Here is an 18190-nt window from a genome sequence, read left to right as displayed (position 1 = left end):
TTTTTAATGTAAATGTTTGATTTAAAAAAAGCGAGAACATGCAGAATTAAAAAAAACAACTAACTAAAAAGAACACACTAAAACCAGACTGACAAACTGGTTAACTGGTTAACTTGATGACCTCTAACATGATGAAATGATGGTGTGTCGATGGTTGGTGAGCTGTCAGTTCCTTATTCTGTTGAAAACTTAATAAGAAGTTACACCACTGCAATGAATTGCACAGTTTTTAGACCTGGCACTTCCCTTTTTATATTCCCTCAGTAAAAATAATACTCCACTTCTCATTTATGTATTATTAATTTACTCCCTCTGATTTGACTCATCGTTTAAAATTAGGACCATACTTTCTAAGACAAACTCTACCAGATCAATAAGGCTGTTTGTATGTCTTATGAGAAGCACTTTGAATTGCCTTGTTGTTGAAAGGTGATATTCAAATAAACTTGCCTTACCTAACACCATCATAAGGTCCATCCATCCATCCATTTACCGCCACTTATCCAGGACCAGGTGGTGGTGGCTTCAGACTGGGTAAGGTAACCCAGACATCCTTCAATGCACTCCAGCTCCTCCTGGGGGATCCCAGGGTGTTCCTCCCAGGCCAGAAGAGATATGTAGTCCCTCCAGTGTGTTCTGGGTCTGTCCCAGGGTCTCCCACCAGTAGGATGTGTCTGAACACCTCCAGAAGGAGGCGTCCAGGAGGCATCCTAACCAGGTGCCCAAACCACCTCAACTGGCCCATCTCGATACTCCGAGCTCTCTCCGGATCTCCATACTCCTCACCGTATCTCTAAGGCTGAGCCCAGACACCCTCCGGAGGAAACTCATTTCGTCCGCTTGTATCAGTGATCTCATTCTTTTGGTCACTGCCCAAAGCTCGTGACCAGAAGTGATGGTTGGAACATAGACTGACTGGCTCAGCTCCTTCTTCACCACATCATCAGGTCAACATTTTAGTTTTGTCTGAAAAACTTAAATACCTGCAAAATTAATGACATCAGCCTCAGGTGTACTTTGTGCTAATTAGCTAATGTTAGCGTGCTAATATGCTAAACTACAGTAAATGAAGAACGCAGTTAACACATCTGCTAATCATTAGCATATTAGCATTGTTATTGTAAGTTTAAGTTTAGTATAGCACTTTTCATACAGTGGTTGTAACTCAAGGTGCTGTACATATAAGAAAAACATTAAAATTAAGAAAAATACATTAAAAATAACAAAACATTTAAATACATTAAAAATAAAACATTAAAGTGCACAAAGTGCAATAAACATACATAGATGTTGGGGAGGAAGTTAATTGAAGGCCAGTCTGTACAGGTGAGTTTTTACTTGGCTTTTAAAGGTGCTTGCTGAAGTCGCTTCTTAATTTCTGTTGGTAAAGTTTTCCATAATTAAGGTGCGTAAGAAGGCGGTGTCCCCAATGTGTTTTTGGGTGTGGTACTGTGAGAGCAGCAGTACCTAAAGGCCTAAGGCAGGACTAATAATGAATGTTTCACAAATCTGAAACTATGTTTTAATGACTCTTTGGAGTCTCCTTGGTAATCTAGTCCAGATTTGACAGGTCTTAGTGGTTTTTGATCTAGACCTGGTCTAATGTGGTCAGGATAAAGAAATATCAGTGAAATCACCCTTTTTCCTTTTTCATCAGCAAAATAAAGGTTTCACAAATCTGAAAGTGCATTTAAACAGCGTTAAGGCTTTTGCTATGATGCCTAATACTTCTTCGTAAGTGTAACTGATGAGAAAACAGAGAATCAGCTGCAACATTAATTATTTCTGTTTACCTTTGTTCTCTCAGGAAACTGCCCTCCTTCGACTGTGTCAGTGATCAAACCAAACAGCCAACCAAAGGTCATGGTCAGTATTCAAAGTGACCAAAAAAAGGAGCGGACTGTCTATTCCATCCAATCTCCAAAGTCTCAAAAGTCATTGAGCGAGTGAAAGTTGAGCAGTTGTGAGCTCAAAGGGACGGTCGAGCTCACTCTTGTCAGAGCCCTGTGTTTGCTGCTTTCTGTTCTACTCTCTATACTGTTCTTTTTATGATAACTTATACTGACTTTTACCTTTTTTATTCTTTTATTTTATGTGATTCCTAACTTCACCTTAAAGGTGATACTAAACTGAAAAAATATACATTGTAAATAAAGAATAAAAGAATTTTTAAAAGTAATACAATTGATAAACCTCAATAAATTATTCAAAACTGATCATTACAGGCAACACGTTTAAAATGAAAACAAGATTTTAAAGCTTGAACTACAATGCTACCACATCCATCACTGAGCACAATAAGCGTTTGATAGCAGGTTCATTAAGTAAAATGTAACATATCTTATGTTCATTTATATTTCAAGAAACTACCATATGAATTTTGCTTTATTACTTCTCCTTTTTACATTGTGATAATACTTAACTTACGACACCCCTTCTGGATAAACAGCTTTTTTGAGCAATACATTCTGAAACTGATCATAAAAAATGAATCATGTGATGATGTGAGTTTGGTTTGTTTGGTTAGCTGATGGTAGCGTAGAGGTTGCTGGGATCAGTGGAGGCTGCAGCAGAAGAGGAGGAAGCTTTTACAGTGCTGTAGGTCACTGCATAATCTTCATCAGCATCATCTTTGCCCCGAACCTGAGAAACAGCACAACATAAATTACACAAGATACGACTATGTGAAATCCACCACAACACACTGCCACATGTTGAAAGACAACGGAAGCATCAGACTTCTTACCCGGGCTTTACTGTCGGTCTTCCTTGTGTAGCTGATGGAGGCGTAGGAAACACCACCTTCAGGATGATCCTACACAGTGAAGACAACATACTGCTCAGTAACATGTAGATTGATGTGGACTCACTACAACACTACTTCTATTTTATTACAATAAACACTTTAACTTCTATTACTTCTGCAGAGGAGGTCATGTGATGTTTCTTTAAATGATGTCTTGAAATGTTGTGGTTTGACAGGCCACTGTTTTATACTAATGTTCCTTTCTGGTGTAGTCCAGTTGCATCATCTAACTTCCCTTTTCATCTTTACTGCACACTCTCAAGACCGTGAGAGTGCATCTCATACAGTTACAACTTAGAGAACAAACAGAAGCCTCAGTGAGTGTTACTCTGTGCTGGGTGTTGTGTGTGATCTCACCGTGTCCTGACTGGTTTCTGGAGCAGGCTGAGTCTCTGCAGGGTTTAAGCTCAGTCCCTGGACAAATAAAGTATAGTTACATTTAGTGAAAAAGCATCTCACAGTTCAGTTAAAACAGATGTTGTAAGGACACATTACAATCAACACCTGTGCAATGTATTCAGTATATCTGTGCAGGTTTCAGGTACAGGTAGTACGATAGATGAGTGTCGGGAACATCTGTCAGCTATAAAATACAATTAAAAGTGAATAATATTTAAACTCACAGTGCTGTCATCCATCTGTGTTTTGTTCACTGAAAAAAGAAAAGAGAGAGTCAACTTTAACTTCTAGTGAAAATCCAAGTTTATCTAAACTTTAGATAGTAAAGTTTAATCTGTAAATGTTTTCTCACCTTTAGCTCTCTTCCGTCTGATGAGTACCACAACAATTATCAACAGTGCTACTAAAACCACAGCCAGAAGGACGTACAACCACGACCAGTCTGGAAAAAGAATGAAAACATTAAAAACATTTTCTGTTCAGTTTAAACCCTGTAACTAAAAAACAAAGAAATGTGAGTGCTTTTTGGGAAAGTTTTATAGTTTTATTCAACTTTTTGTACCAAATCAAACAGTTTAGATTAAAAGTCTTTGGGAAAGAATGTCTACATCTACACTAGTAAACAGCTGTTTTCACATATTGCCGGGGCAGCAGTGGTTGAATACATTGAATAAAATGTTGAATACATAACTTAAATTTAAAATACATCAAATAAATAAATGCAGTTTTGTTATTTTTCATATCAGAATAAAGTGATTTTAAACAGCTCATCATCTTCTCACCTGGTTTCTCACATGACAATTGAGGACTGAAGTTACACAGCTGCACTTTTCCAGTGTTGAGATCTGTGACTTCACACTTCAGTAACTTATGAATTGATGTGCAAATATAATGAGAAGTCAGGAAGGACACAGTGGCTGAACAGGTAGACTGTGATGTCTTCAAGTCTTTGTCATCTTTGTCCACATCTTTACCCTGATACACCCACTTCACTGTGTGTCTACACCGTCCACGTTTCAACACAGAGCAGCTTAACGTCACCTCATTATTGTTCTTATATTCAGTCACTGGTGAAGATGGAGATATTGTGAGAGAAAGACAACAAGAGTCAGATTAACTTCATCACTGTAATCATAATTATTGTAATGTTTCAGTATATTGTTCTAACAAGACAGTTTGAGCTGAAAACATTATGATGTAAATACTCACTGGTAACAACAGACAGATCAACATGAGAGTCTTGACCTTGTTGTTGTCCTGATTTGATCTGTCTGCAGAAGTAATGACCAGCATCCTCAACTGTGACCTTCTTTATAACCAGAGAACAGTTCGCTGTAACATTCAGTCTGTCTGATTTAGCTTTGGCTTCTTTATCAATCTGCCCAAGTCTAATCAGCGCTACTGTTGCTGTGCTTCTTAAACCAACAAAGAGCCAGATAGTACTGTCACATTTATCCTGATCATTTAACACATTTTCACAATGCAAAGTGACTTCATCTCCATCTCTGACAGTGAAGGAGGAATATTGTCCAGTTATGTCTGCTGAGAGATATGAGAGAGGAATATGAACAATTAACTGAAATAAATAGAAATATGACTGTCATGTTCATTGTTAGTGTGAGGATCATTTTAGATACAACAGAACTTTCTAAATGTGTCTCATCTTCAGTTTTCAGTTCATTAAACTCAACATATTAACAACTAACAACATACTCGTCTCAATTTAAGAAGGTTAATAAAATACTAAATTAATCTTTTTTTCTTACCTGAAAACTGAAGCACCAGTATCAGAAACAACATTTGAATCCGTCTGAATTCAACCATCCTGCTTCTCTCTCTCATCGATCTCTGGTTCTCTTAACTGTCGCAGTCTCTAAAGTAATGTGTGAAGTAAGGCGTCTTCTTCCTGTCATTTGCACATCTGACACTTCCTCTTCCTCACTCTGCTGCATGTACAGTCCAGGCAGTAAGTATTTGGACAGTTACACAGTTTTTGTTCTTCAGGCTCTGTGTTTCAGCACATTCAATCTGTAATAAAACAATGAATACTGCATTAAAGTATCAAGTCTCAGCTTTAATTAGAGTAGTAACTGTAACTGTAAATGTCCAAATATTTACTGTCTGGACTGTATGTAGGCAGACTGATCAGAGTTTTGTCTCTGAATTCTTTTGCAACCAAAAACTAATTAACATATTTACTTTTGACAGTTTAGTTCTTATTCACTGTGACTGACAAGACATTGACTCACATTTCTTGATCAGTAATATGACGGGTAAGCAGCACTAAAGAGGTCAGAGGTCAGATGTCACAGCTGTCTGACAAAGATCCTGTGAAACTGGGATGTAATCACGGATCACAAGGTAAAGAAATATGTTTCTGCAGTCAGAGCAGCCATATTAAACCATATTAAGATTCAACAAGTGCACACTGTGTTTGTTCCCACGGTGTATTTGTGACAACGACGTGTTTGACCTCCTGAAAAGAAGAAGAGGAAGTTGAAGGTGTGAAGACTGTTAAGTAAGATAAATGGTTGCAGTAACGCAACTCTTCTTAGGAAACACACAGACAGACATGTTAATCCATCTGAATTCAACCATCGTGCTTCACGATCCTTCTTTGTCGATATCTTCAGAACAAGAGATCGACGCTCTCAACTGTCAGAGTCTGTAAAGTAGTTTGTGTTGTAGAGAGATACAGCATCTACCTCCTGCAGTTAGTGTGATGTCACTTCCTCATAGTGACACTTAGTCTTTTGTCAGCTGTTGGATTTACTGTATTTTCATCCAAACAGTCAAAAACTCATTTTTACTTTGACATTTGTAACATTTAGTTTTGTCTCATCCACAGTGATGCAACGTTTTTGATCAGCAATAACAGAAGCTGCCGACAGTCAGAGGTCAGAGGTCACAGCAGCCTGACAAAGATTGAACAGGATGAACATGTAGGATGGAGACATGATTATGTGTCACTGATTACAAGACAAAGGAATATGTTTCTGCCTTTAAAAGAGACATTGAGGCAATCTGATGCTGTAAGAAGCAAACTACTGTATATTAAGGCTCATATTTTGTCTCAAGTGCACACTGTGTCCAGTCCCATGATGCATTTGTGACAATGACGTGTCTGACCTCCTGAAAGGAAGAAGATAAGAATTGAGGAAGTTGAACATGTGCAGATTGTTAGTTAAGATAAATGTTTGCAATAATGCAGCTCTTCTTTTCTGTAGATAGTGTTTATTAGAAAACAGACAGGATTCATGGTGACGTCTGACAGCACACATGAACAGACAGGTGAAGAGTCAAACTTTGACTCTTGATGCTCAACATGGTGCAACATGGTGATACTGTAGCAGCTGTAAAAGAACAGATAAGATGATGTTTTAGTGGTCTGAGACCTGTTAGTTCCTCATTGTATCCTTGAGGTCAGTTTTTCTGAGAAATGAGTGTCAAGTGTTTTAGTGAGAATGTGGAAACAACAGCAGCAGAGCTCTGGAGGTTTTACCCTCTAATGATGACCAGATAAGAATCAGAAACACAAGAAGCTCACAGGAACAGACAGTCAACACTTTATGAAAAGACAAAGAGGAATTTTCTGCTGAAATCTACTTTAATCTCTGGAAGGTTTGAGGTCTCTGAGACTCCAGCAGTGCACGTTGATACATACTGATGCTGAGTTAACTTGTTTATACTTAGTTGAGCTTCAGTTCAGGCAGCTTAACATTTAATATGAAGGTTTTTCATGCTATATGCACACTGCAGAGGTGACTTTGGTCATTTAAGCTGCGTGAAATGTATTAACAGTCATCATAGTGAAGCAGTAACTTCCACAGCTTGAGGCTTTGTTACGTGTGGCATGTAGGTGCAATACTGCACATTGACTGTAGGAGTGTTTTCTCTGTCTCTCTCTCTCTCTGTCTCTCTCTCTCTCTCTCTCTCTCTCTCGCTTTCTCTCTCTCCGGTGCTCTTCCTCTCTCTCTCTCTCTGCCTTCCTTTGTAGGAATGAAGCACCTGGAGCCAATTATTCCATGAGAGAAAAGGGGGAACCTGAGGGGTGGTGTGGACACACACCTGATTACTGACAGCAACAGTGGCTTATGGGGAATTTTTCTTCTTCTTCTCTTAGTTTTCTTCTCAACATGGTTTAGAGTGTTGGGTTTTGTTATTTTAGTTTGGGATGGAGATTACCGGTAGTCTAGTTTTCGGGTTTGGTTTTGATTAGGTTGAGTACACTTTTCTTTTAATAGGTCGGGGAATGAGCTGGGTGCAACGGCCCATGGCGTGGCTGGCCCAGTAACTTCCCATCTTTTGTTCTTTTTGGCTGGGATCTTCATCTCCTTCTGTTTGTTTTTTTTCTTTACCTTTTAAGTATGGTTAAATAGTTGAAAAATAAATGGCTGTTGTTAAATCAGAGGTTTTGGCGTCCTTGTTATGTTTCGGTCTCCGGGGGGAGCCTTTGTTTGGTGAGGCCGTAACATATTGGGGGCTCGTTTAAACGTTTTGTCACACTGGCGTTGCTTTTGTAGATTTGTTTTCAACGCAGAGTGCAGGTGAGTTGTTGTTGGCTTTGTTTGTTTCACCTTAGTGTGGTAACTGTGCGTTTTGGTTCAGCACAGTTACTCGTGACTACAAACTGTGTCATAACTTTTTTTTTGCCTCTCCGAGTGTTAATGGATACATAGTTGACACTGTGGGGTGTTGCATTGATACATTGGTTCATTTGCTAGTTGTTTGTTAGTGCATACATTGTGTGTATTAGTAAAGTTTTACACACACGTGTGTTGAACACCACTGACTGTGTGCTGCTGTCTTGTATGGGCAACATTTGGTGTGTGTGTGTGTGTGTGTTTTGTATCAGGCTGTAGTTGACCTGTTCTTCTGGTTTTGTGGTTGAACTTGGATTCTGATGGAGTTTAATCTTGAAGAGTTTGCTGCGCAGCCTAGCCTTGATAAATTCCATCGTTGCACGAAGGAACATTTGATTGTTATTGCTGAGCATTTTGGTGTCAGTGTGTCCAAAAATTTAAGGAAACAAGTGATAAAATCATAATAAATAAAATCAAACCAGCTCCGTCTGTCTTTATATGCAGCCTATGATCACAATGCATCGTCATGTGCTTTAACACTGCTGAATGTAGATTGAATTATTGGATTTCTGTGCATTCTCAGGTAACTTTGAGTGTATTTCTGTTTTTATTTAGAAACATTTTAGATCCAAGTGTGAACAGAGGGAAGATTTAGAGGTGAAAGAACAGACAGATAAGGGAAGTTGTATTCTGAGTAGAAGCAGGACGTCTATAGCTGAGAATATCCACCTTTCATTATCAGTCAGAACACTGTTAGTACATGAAATAATTACACACCACAGTGTAGAATTAAGTGGTTAATATTTCTTTATTTGCATATTATATTATCAGATATAATAAAGAGAAGACTGTTACTGACTGCAGTAAGACTCAAAACTCATTCAAACCAAACACATGTTGGCTTCCTGACAAACATGTTAACAATGATAAATGAAAGTTAAAATCTGTAATGGTAATGGTATGTATTTGTTCTTCAGCGCAAACAGGAGAAAATTGCTCAATCAGCTGGTAAATAGTAAAAACAACAATTTTGAAGCCAGGACTTCAGTTTGAAAGCCCAATAAAATCAAATGCATGGTTATATGGTATTGTGGCCATGGGATCAAAAAATAACTTTTATGGGTTTACATTGGGCCGTTTTTTCTATAAGGATTTAAGTGTCTGTATTTTGGCTACACACACACACACACACACACCAATTTCTTCATACACACATATACATCACATTTAGACAACCCTACCCACATATACAACTCAATGAAGCTGTAATATACATGGCTGCAGTGTTCATAATAGAGGATTAGTGCCCCTAGTGGAACCAGGAAAATAGCATGCATTTTGCACAAAGGGTTAAAAAAGGGAAAATGGCTCAATCAGCTGGAAAATATGAAAAACTAAAACTTTGAAGCCAGGACTTCTACATCTAAAAACTACCAAGCGGTCAAAAACAGAAACAGTCAACAGTTTAGAACAAACAGGCTTTTATTTTGAAGTTACTGAGAAATACTGAGATCTCTTACTTTAGTAAAAGTAGCAATACCACAATGAAAAAATGCTCCATTACAAGTAAAAGTCCTACATTCAACATTTTACTTAAAGAAAAGTACATAAGTATTGGCAGCAAAATCTACTTAAAGTATCAAAAGTAAAAGTACTCTATGTACAATATGTTCCCCATTTAAAACGTTATATCCATCATATACTGTATATATTTTTATACTGATTCATTGATACGTACATGTAAGCAGAATTTTAATGTTGTTAAGGTGGAGCTCATTTTAAAAACTTGTACTGTTGGGGAGTCTAATCTATAACAATGCTATTTTATAGTTATTTTATAGAGTGATCATATGTTTTATGTACAAAGTAGAGATCTGAAAAGTAGCTGGTAACTATAACTGTGAAAGAAATGTCACACAGTTAAAAAGTACAATATTTCACTCTGAAATGTAGTGAAGTAGAAGTACAAAGATTTTGATTTGTGTGTCTGATTTGTGACATCACAGCTAGCTTTGAGCCAATCATAGTCCAGTGGGCAACTTACATGTACATGTGTGTAAACTTGAAGCCTCCAGTGCACACACACTGAGAATGGACTTTACAGTGAAGTAAGCGACCTCTTGTGTTCAGCAGTTAAACTTTTGAAATTAACAATGTTTATATTTTCATAGATTCTGGATTTTTCAGTGAGTGAGAAGAAGTAAAATTTATTTTAAGAATTTTAAACTAGTTGACTGAACTATTTTATGGAAAACCCAGATCAGACACAAGCAGATATTTTTATAGACTGTATCTTAAAACATGTTGATCTTTAATGTTTAGTTTGGAATTCCTTTGTTTAACATGACCCTATAAATGCAGATTTGATCTCACTTTTTTTGTGTGTGTGCAAAAAAACACTCCACACGTCATTGAATCTCCACCTTTTCCTGACACTGAAGCATTTGCATACTATATGAAATACAAGTGAATGTGTTAAACATTTTAATTAGCAGATTATATCAATTATAATAAAGAAGAGACTGTTACTGACTCAACAGTCAACAACAATACACAATAAAAGTTAACTAAAATTAAAGCTGCAAGCAGCGTTGGTCAGGACCTCGCACTCTGGCTCGTCGGGATCAGATCATTTTGCTTTTTAAAAATGTGGTGTGCTTTAATTTTGAAAGTTTGATTGACAGGATGAGAATTTTCTGCAGGGTGAGACATGTCTGTCTTTCTCACACCTGTGTCATCAAAATTATGCAAGTTTTGGGCCCATTCACTTGAATTTCATTAGTAAATTGAAAACTCTTGATGAGTTTGTGTGTAAAACAAATTATTTTCCTAATTTTCATCAAGTCTATCTTTAGAAATGGAAAGACTTTTAACCCACATGACCTGGTGAAAGTTTGATTGACATGTGTACTGTCAGGTATGTAGAGACAATAAGTAACTGCAGCTGGACACAGAAAAACACTCATATATTTGAATGGAGAGTGTGAGCGAACCCACACCTTTTTGAACATTTACTGCTTCCACATAGTTTTAGATACAAACTTCATTTGAACTTTAAATGAGTCACAAGACTTTGACCTACAAATCTTGAATTTACATGTTTTTTCTATCTTTTATTGTTTTTGAGATATTAGAGTGTGAGTTTTAAAGTCTTTTCTTATTCTTTCATCTTATCAGATAAAATCCAGCTGCTGTGTTCTGAACTGATTACAAGTCAGAACAGTTTTCACAGCTGATGAAGGAAAAAGGCTTTTAAATGTAAGATGTCATCAGGACTTGAATATCATTCTGCAAATCTTTTTTGGTTCACTAGAACACCAACATCTGATGTAACATAAAGCTGTAAAGAGATGTTTAACTAATGACTAACTTCTCTGGTGAGTCTTTGTTAAAGTTGTTGATCAGTGGAACTTGACATAGGTAGAAGTTTCTCCCAAGTTTTCATAGTTCACTGTACTGCCATCTTCATCATTACGCTCCTGTGGAAAACAACACAACACACATGAGATTCTGAGTTAAGAAGGAAAAAATAAATGTTAAAGTCAGCAGAACCTGAACGCACCATCAGATATTTACCTGACTGGCTGCTGGACCAGAACGCTTCGCTGTTCAGCTTCTTACTGAGTTTAAATCCTGCACAAACACAAACAGTGAGACATTCACAGTCCTGCACTGACTTACAGTCTCTTAATGTACACATTTGTCTTTTTATACATCAGTTCAGTTGTTATTTTCAACTCACAATGTTGTCATCAGGTGGTCTCTGGTTCCCTGGAAAATAAATCACAGAGTAACATTTCAGTTCTAAAGTTACAGTTTGTTTTAGACTTAACAAATGTTGGTCTGAATTTTCTCACCTCGAGCTCTGAAGAGAAGAACAGTAATCACAGTGATGAGGAGGAGTTCAGCCACACGCATCACCAACATTATGTAGCTCAGAGCAGAACAATCTGTGCGAATTGTGCAACAAAGAAATGTGTCACTGAGGAAAGTAGGAAGTGAAAACATTTGAAGTAGTGTGGCTGTAGGGACGACAACGTCAGTCGGTCTATTTGTCCACCAACAATTGCCATGAAATTTTGTACAGACATTTATGTTCCCCAGAGGATGAATCCTAATGAACTCGGAAATTTCTTTTTTCCTTTAGTGCCACCATGAGGTTCACTTTGTAGTTTTTATTGAAATATCTCAGGATAAATTGTAATACCTTTGATGATCTTCTGACTTTCCATCATCAGCTCAACATTTCAAGTTGTCTAATACTTTGTTTTATGACCAAATACCTGCAATCTAATGACCTTCCCATCATCCTCTGCTGTACTTTAGGTTTTGTGCTGATTAGCAAATGTTAGCATGCTAACACATTAAACTAAGGCCTCAAACATGCTCCATGTAAAGTGCACAAACACAAATGTAAATGTCTGTCTCCAATGCCAATCTCAGCCCTCAGTGAGGTGATACAGGCTGGTTAAAGCTAATCAGTGTGTTTCCATGACCACACAAGTAAACAAAATTGTGTCTGTGGAGGGATGTGTATTGTAGGGCTGTGCAATATATCGATATTATATCATATTATATCATCTCTTGACAGCAAAATGGACTTTAGTGCACTGTGCTGCTAACTGCTCGTTCTTTTTTTTTCTACTGGGATTTATATGTTTTCATAATTTTTTTAAAGGGAATTTTTAGATAAGAAGTTAAGAAGTGAACCACCGTCGTAGGATTGAAAACCCAGAGTTAAACCTGATGTTACCTCGTTAACCCCAAATCCTGCTTCATAGTACAGAACTCTGGACTCATTTCCATTGATAATAGTTTGTATTTTTGCAGTTTGAACTGATTAAAAGTCTTTGGGAAAGAATGTCTACATCTACACTAGTAAACAGCTGTTTTCACATATTGCCGGGGCAGCAGTGGTTGAATACACTGAATAAAATGTTGAATACATATGAGTGACTTTGTTGCTCACCTTCTTGTGTTGTTGATGTCGTTGTTTCAGGTTCTGTTGTTGTTTCAGACACACCTGACAGATTAAATAACAAAAACCAACAAACTTTAAAATGAGACAAAAACACATTGTTCACCATCTGCTGTGACTAAATGAGAAAGTATGATATCATCCTAAAACTTAAATTATGATATCGACTGCAGTTGGACCTCATGTTATGAAAAATGACAGGTAGAAAAAGAAAAAGAGGAGCCTTATATACCAGGTGAGATATTTACTGTGCACTCACGTTTCACTCACTGTACACTTAAATATGAAACTGAACGTTTTACGTGAAACTTACGTTTTAAATGAGTTAAAACATGAGAAAAGTTTGAGAAATAATGCAGGAAAAGACATTTAATAAAACTCACAGCTTCTTAACAAGAAGCTGAGCAACAATGATGTCATCTTATAACTTTAAATCCATCATATAAAGAAAACTTACTGTGTTTCTCACATGAGGACTGAGGGGTGAAGTCACACAGCAGTGTCCCGCCGTTATGTTCAGTCACTTTACACTTAAATAACTCAGAATAATGTGACGGCTGATTAAGATTAGAAGCTGTAAATGTCACAGTGGCTCTGCAGGCACCTTTCTCCAGGTTTGTGAAATCATCACTATTACCCTCATATAGCCACTCCACTGCGTCTTGACAGTATTCATATTTCAGCACAGAGCAGGTTAATGTCACCTTATCATCATCCTTCTTATCATGAACTGGGGAGATATTGTGAGAAAAAGACAACAAGAGTAAAATTAACTTCATAACTGTAATTATAATCATTGTAAAGTTTCAGTACATTGTTCTAAGAAGACAGTTTGAGCTGAAAACATGAAAGAATGATGTAAATACTCACTGTAAATAACAGACAGATAAACTTTAGCATCTTGACCTTGTCGTTGTCCTGATCTGTCGTACTGTCTGCAGGTGTAACGACCAACATCATCAACTGTGACCTTCTTTATAACCAGAGAACAGTCCGCTGTAACACTCAGTCTGTTTGATTTAGCTTTGGCATTTTCACCAATCTGCCCAAGTCTAATCAGCTCTACTACTGGTGAGTTTTCTTCTCTACTGTATGTCCAGGTAGAGTGGTCACATTTGTCCTGATCATTTATCACATTTTTACAAGGCAAAGTGGCTTCATCTCCATCTCTGACAGTGATGTAAGAATCTTGTCCTGTTACTGCTGTTGAGAAGATGAGAGAGAAATATGAAAAATTAACCTAAATAAGGACATGACTGTTATCCTCACAGTTAATGTGAGGATAAGTTTAAACACAAGACATTCATAAATATGTATTATCCACTAAACTCTCTGTGTTAAATACAAGAGGGTAGTAACTAAAGTATAATATGTATCCTTACCTCTAAACTGAAGCACCAGAATCAGAAATAAAGATATTTTAATCCATCTGAATTCATCCATCTTGTTCTGACGCACTGAACGGTCAAAGTTTCTCAACTAGTGCTTCTTTAAAAGAGAGACTCAGCATCTACTTCCTGTTATTAGTAAAGTGTCACTTCCTTATAGTGACTTGAGTGTTTTTTTCCCTTCTTTCAGTTGAAGAATTTATGTAGACACAGCCTCCTATTCTCATCTCTCTAAATATCTTATAGATATTGAAACAGGCAAAGAGTCAGGTGTAGTTCAGTGTGGAGATAAAAGCCACTGATGTGTTTTTTTTTAGTTCTCAACCTGTCGGATGATGTGGAGAAAATCTGCTCCTCTGACTGGACGGATCAAACTCCTCCCTCAGTCACAGTTCAACAAGAGAAACGTCACTCACAGCAGAAAACTTCATAGTATGAGCTGAGAACTGGCGTTGACAGTGACGTCTCTCCTAACCCACCAAACACAACCACAACACTCTTCCTTTACATTGTGGTGTCTCTGCGTCAAAGTACTTCCCATCTATAACCACAAGCTCTATTCATATAATTCTTTTGAAATTGGCGTCATTCTTTTCTCACTTTCTGTGCACAGGGATAGTATTTGCATTTTTAGAGGTAAAAAACATTATCACAACTTGCATTCTTACTTTGCAGCTTGTAACATTAGAAACACTGATGTGAGCTGATGCAAAGTTTTAGCAGTAAATAAAACAGAAGGAAGTCAGTACATTTAACAAGGTCTATTACAGTTTTCACTAATTTTAGACTTGGTTTGGTTGTCGGTTGGAGGAGGAGGACTGAGGAAGTTGGAAATTAAACTGTCAAGGCGTTAAAATACAGCTTATTAAAAACTTCCTGGTGATGTTCGACACCACACGTGAACACGGAAGTGAGTCAAACTCCTCGCCCACCAGAATATGAAGCGTAGCAACAAGAAATTACTGTTAGAAAAAACAAATGTGGTGATATTTTAGTGGTTTGAGAATTGTTTGTTCCTCACTGCAGCTAATATTTTTCATTAAGAACTGAGAGGGAAGTGTTTTGGTGTGAATGTGGGTACAACATCAACCAAACTCTGGAGGTTTTACCCTCTAATGATGACCAAGTTTGCATCATAAGGCTCTTGGGAACAAACACTTTATTAACACATCAGAAAAACAGTTTCTCTTTGGACTCATGTCAAACTTAAAAAATTAATCCCTGGAAATTTTGTGGTCACTCTCTCAATTTAACTTTTATATATACAGAGTAGATACTTACAGTAGCTCAGGCAGGTATATAAGGAGTTATATAAGGGTCACATGTTACTAACACCTGTCAATCATTCATATAAAAAGATTTGGTTGCTCAGTGTTGTTGCTTTTCTGTCTTCTTCCCAGCAGTTTTGCTTCTTTCACTGTAATATGTGATCATATTCATGTACCTGTTGTTTAGGGTTGTAATGATAAGGCTCTACAGTATATGTTGCAAGACAAAAACGTGGCTTCTTTCAAAGTCTGAGTGACAGCAGTCCAGCCAATAACAACAAAATAAAATGATGGACATATTTTTCTGGGTCTTGTTTAGACAGAAACTTTTAATCATCACTATGTTTTGAAAGTGGTAGTATGCTGATTTTGTACCTATGCTGATGTGGCTGTTCAAGTTGAGGTCACAGTCCATGACGAATACCAAGGTTTTGATGACTTTACTTTTCAGCGTAAGCACTGACCTTTGACCTGTCTTCTTTGACCTTAAAACAATTATTTCAGTGTTACTTTTGATTAATGGGATGGAATTTGGGGTATCTGTATCATTACAGTAAGATATTTGAGCCAGTTTGAGCTTATATACTAACATAAGAGGCCCAATACTGTTCGACCCTTGGTGAACCACACAGATTGTCTCTTCTTTTTTTTCAATGAACACACAGTATTCTCCATCTTGTGTCGTTACAGCTGAAAAGTCAGCCTGTCTAGTCAGATGACAAAGGTAATTAAATACCAGAGACACAGTATTTTTCCTGCAGTCCAACTGCCTTTAAGAAGTCACTAAAGCATGTGCATACGGGCTCCCCGAGCTCTGCAGCAAGAGAGGCACCTTGAACAGCTCACACAAACACTTTAAACTTTCAGCCTCCGCCCAACACAAACGTCAACACAGCACCTCGTTTGCAGTCAAACTTCTCTGTCTGCAGACACCTTTTTCCTGTAAGCTAATAAATAATAATTCCATATATAGAGTCATGCTTGTCTTGCACAGTTTCAAGTTCTTGCATTAAGTTCCCCTTTTCCAACAATCACTTCTTAGAATTGGGGGCAGCATGTATCATCATCTTCAGATAACATTTCCTAGTTCTTCTTTCCTAACCGACCTCTCATTTGATATACACAAACAAAGTGCGAGACATCTTACTTAAAACAGAACAATGTGGTTATAGCATATAAAAGGTCATAGATAAGGTTGAGAGTGCATCATGTTCTTTTACAGACAAAACTGATCAGTTGAATACACCTCTACACTGGATTAATGATCATCAAACTATTAAATAGGCCATATTATGAAAAACTCACTTTCTCAGTGCTTGTGTGTATGTATTTGGGTCTCTGATGTGCCTCCTAACACACAAGCTGTGAAATAAGATCACCCAGTCAGTTTGGTGTGGGCCGGCTTGCTCTGTACTCATGTGATTCAACAAGCCATTCAGATTTGATGCCCCTTCTTACATCACATGGGGCGAAACTAGGCTAAGCTAATCTAAGGGTGAGAAATTGCCCGTATCACAGGGCTGGACTAGGGGACAGAGCCGCTGCTTGCTGACATATGCCTGCTAAAGAGACTCTTTATCATAAAGAGACTTGGAGCTTTGGAGGTTTTACCCTCTAATGATGACCAGATAAGAATCAGAAACACAAGAAGCTCACAGGAACAGACAGTCAACACTTTATGAAAAGACAAAGAGGAACTTTCTGCTGAAATCTACTTTAATCTCTGGAAGGTTTGAGGTCTCTGAGACTCCAGCAGTGCACGTTAATACATACTGATGCTGAGTTAACTTGTTTATACTTAGTTGAGCTTCAGTTCAGGCAGCTTAACATTTAATATGAAGGTTTTTCATGCTGTATGCACACTGCAGAGGTGACTTTGGTCATTTAAGCTGCGTGAAATGTATTTACAGTCATCACAATCAAGCAGTAACTACCACAGCTTGAGGCTTCAAACCGGCTCCATCTGTCTTTATATGCAGCCTATGATGATACATCAGTTCAGTTGTTATTTTCAACTCACAATGTTGTCATCAGGTGGTCTCTGGTTCCCTGGAAAATACATGACAGAGTAACATTTCAGTTCTAAAGTTGCAGTTTGTTTTACACTTAACAAATGTTGGTCTGAATTTTCTCACCTCGAGCTCTGAAGAGAAGAACAGTAATCACAGTGATGAGGAGGAGTTCAGCCACACGCATCACCAACATTATGTAGCTCAGAGCAGAACAATCTGTACGAATTGTGGAATATAGAAATGTGTCACTGAGGAAAATAGGAGGCAAAAACATTTGAAGTAGTGTGGCTGTAGGGACGACAACGTCAGTCAGTTTGTCCACCAACAATTGCCACGAAATTTTGTACAGACATTTATGTTCCCCAGAGGATGAATCCTAATGAACTTGGAGATTTCTTTTTTCCTTTAGTGCCACCATGAGGTTCACTTTGTAGTTTTTAGTGAAATATCCAACCCAGTCGCCAGAAGAAAACGTTGGCATTGAACATTTTCTGCAAACCAGAGAAACTTCTCTTCATCTTTGTGCCTAAACCTATGCAGACCTTAACCACAGCGTTGTCACACCGTAAAACATCATTATTAAACGGGTACAAATGTTAATATGCTACGTTTGTAGAAATGTTAATATGCTACGTATTACACGTGTTGAATGTGGTTTTATTCTGGTGACCAGGCTGAAATATCTCAGGATAAATTGTAATATCTTTGATGATCTTCTGACTTTCCATCATCAGCTCAACATTTCAAGTTGTCTAA

The 18190-nt window shown here is 37.6% G+C and overlaps 2 protein-coding genes across 12 annotated transcripts in view; both read right to left on the bottom strand.

Moving 5' to 3' along the window:
• LOC137169540 (mucin-22-like) overlaps positions 1 to 18190 on the bottom strand; it is a 34266-nt gene that overhangs the window by 8278 nt on the left and 7798 nt on the right. For 2 of the 11 annotated variants that reach the window (XM_067572785.1, XM_067572791.1), the window contains 6 exons: positions 12758 to 12811; positions 3558 to 3647; positions 3430 to 3458; positions 3164 to 3220; positions 2747 to 2815; positions 456 to 2643 (listed from right to left, as the gene is read on the bottom strand). In XM_067572785.1, coding sequence (XP_067428886.1) covers positions 2524 to 2643; positions 2747 to 2815; positions 3164 to 3220; positions 3430 to 3458; positions 3558 to 3647; positions 12758 to 12811 — 419 coding nt within the window. In that variant the 3' untranslated portion in view covers positions 456 to 2523. Of the gene's footprint in view, positions 1 to 446; positions 2644 to 2746; positions 2816 to 3163; positions 3221 to 3429; positions 3459 to 3557; positions 3648 to 3987; positions 4273 to 4414; positions 4748 to 4971; positions 5268 to 12757; positions 12812 to 18190 lie in introns of those variants that run through there. The other 9 variants (XM_067572784.1, XM_067572789.1, XM_067572793.1 and 6 more) reach the window with 8 other exon arrangements.
• Positions 8620 to 18190, bottom strand: part of LOC137169545 (uncharacterized) — a 28051-nt gene continuing 18480 nt past the window's right edge. Inside the window, exon 9 of the mRNA XM_067572804.1 lies at positions 8620 to 11267. Within this exon, the coding sequence (XP_067428905.1) occupies positions 11190 to 11267 (78 nt within the window). The 3' untranslated portion in view covers positions 8620 to 11189. The remainder of the gene's footprint in view (positions 11268 to 18190) is intronic.

This window comes from Thunnus thynnus, chromosome 18 (assembly GCF_963924715.1).
Source record: "Thunnus thynnus chromosome 18, fThuThy2.1, whole genome shotgun sequence".
NCBI classification, from domain to species: domain Eukaryota; kingdom Metazoa; phylum Chordata; class Actinopteri; order Scombriformes; family Scombridae; genus Thunnus; species Thunnus thynnus.
Note: the sequence above shows the minus strand (reverse complement) of the source record. Positions and strands in the feature narration are given on the sequence as shown.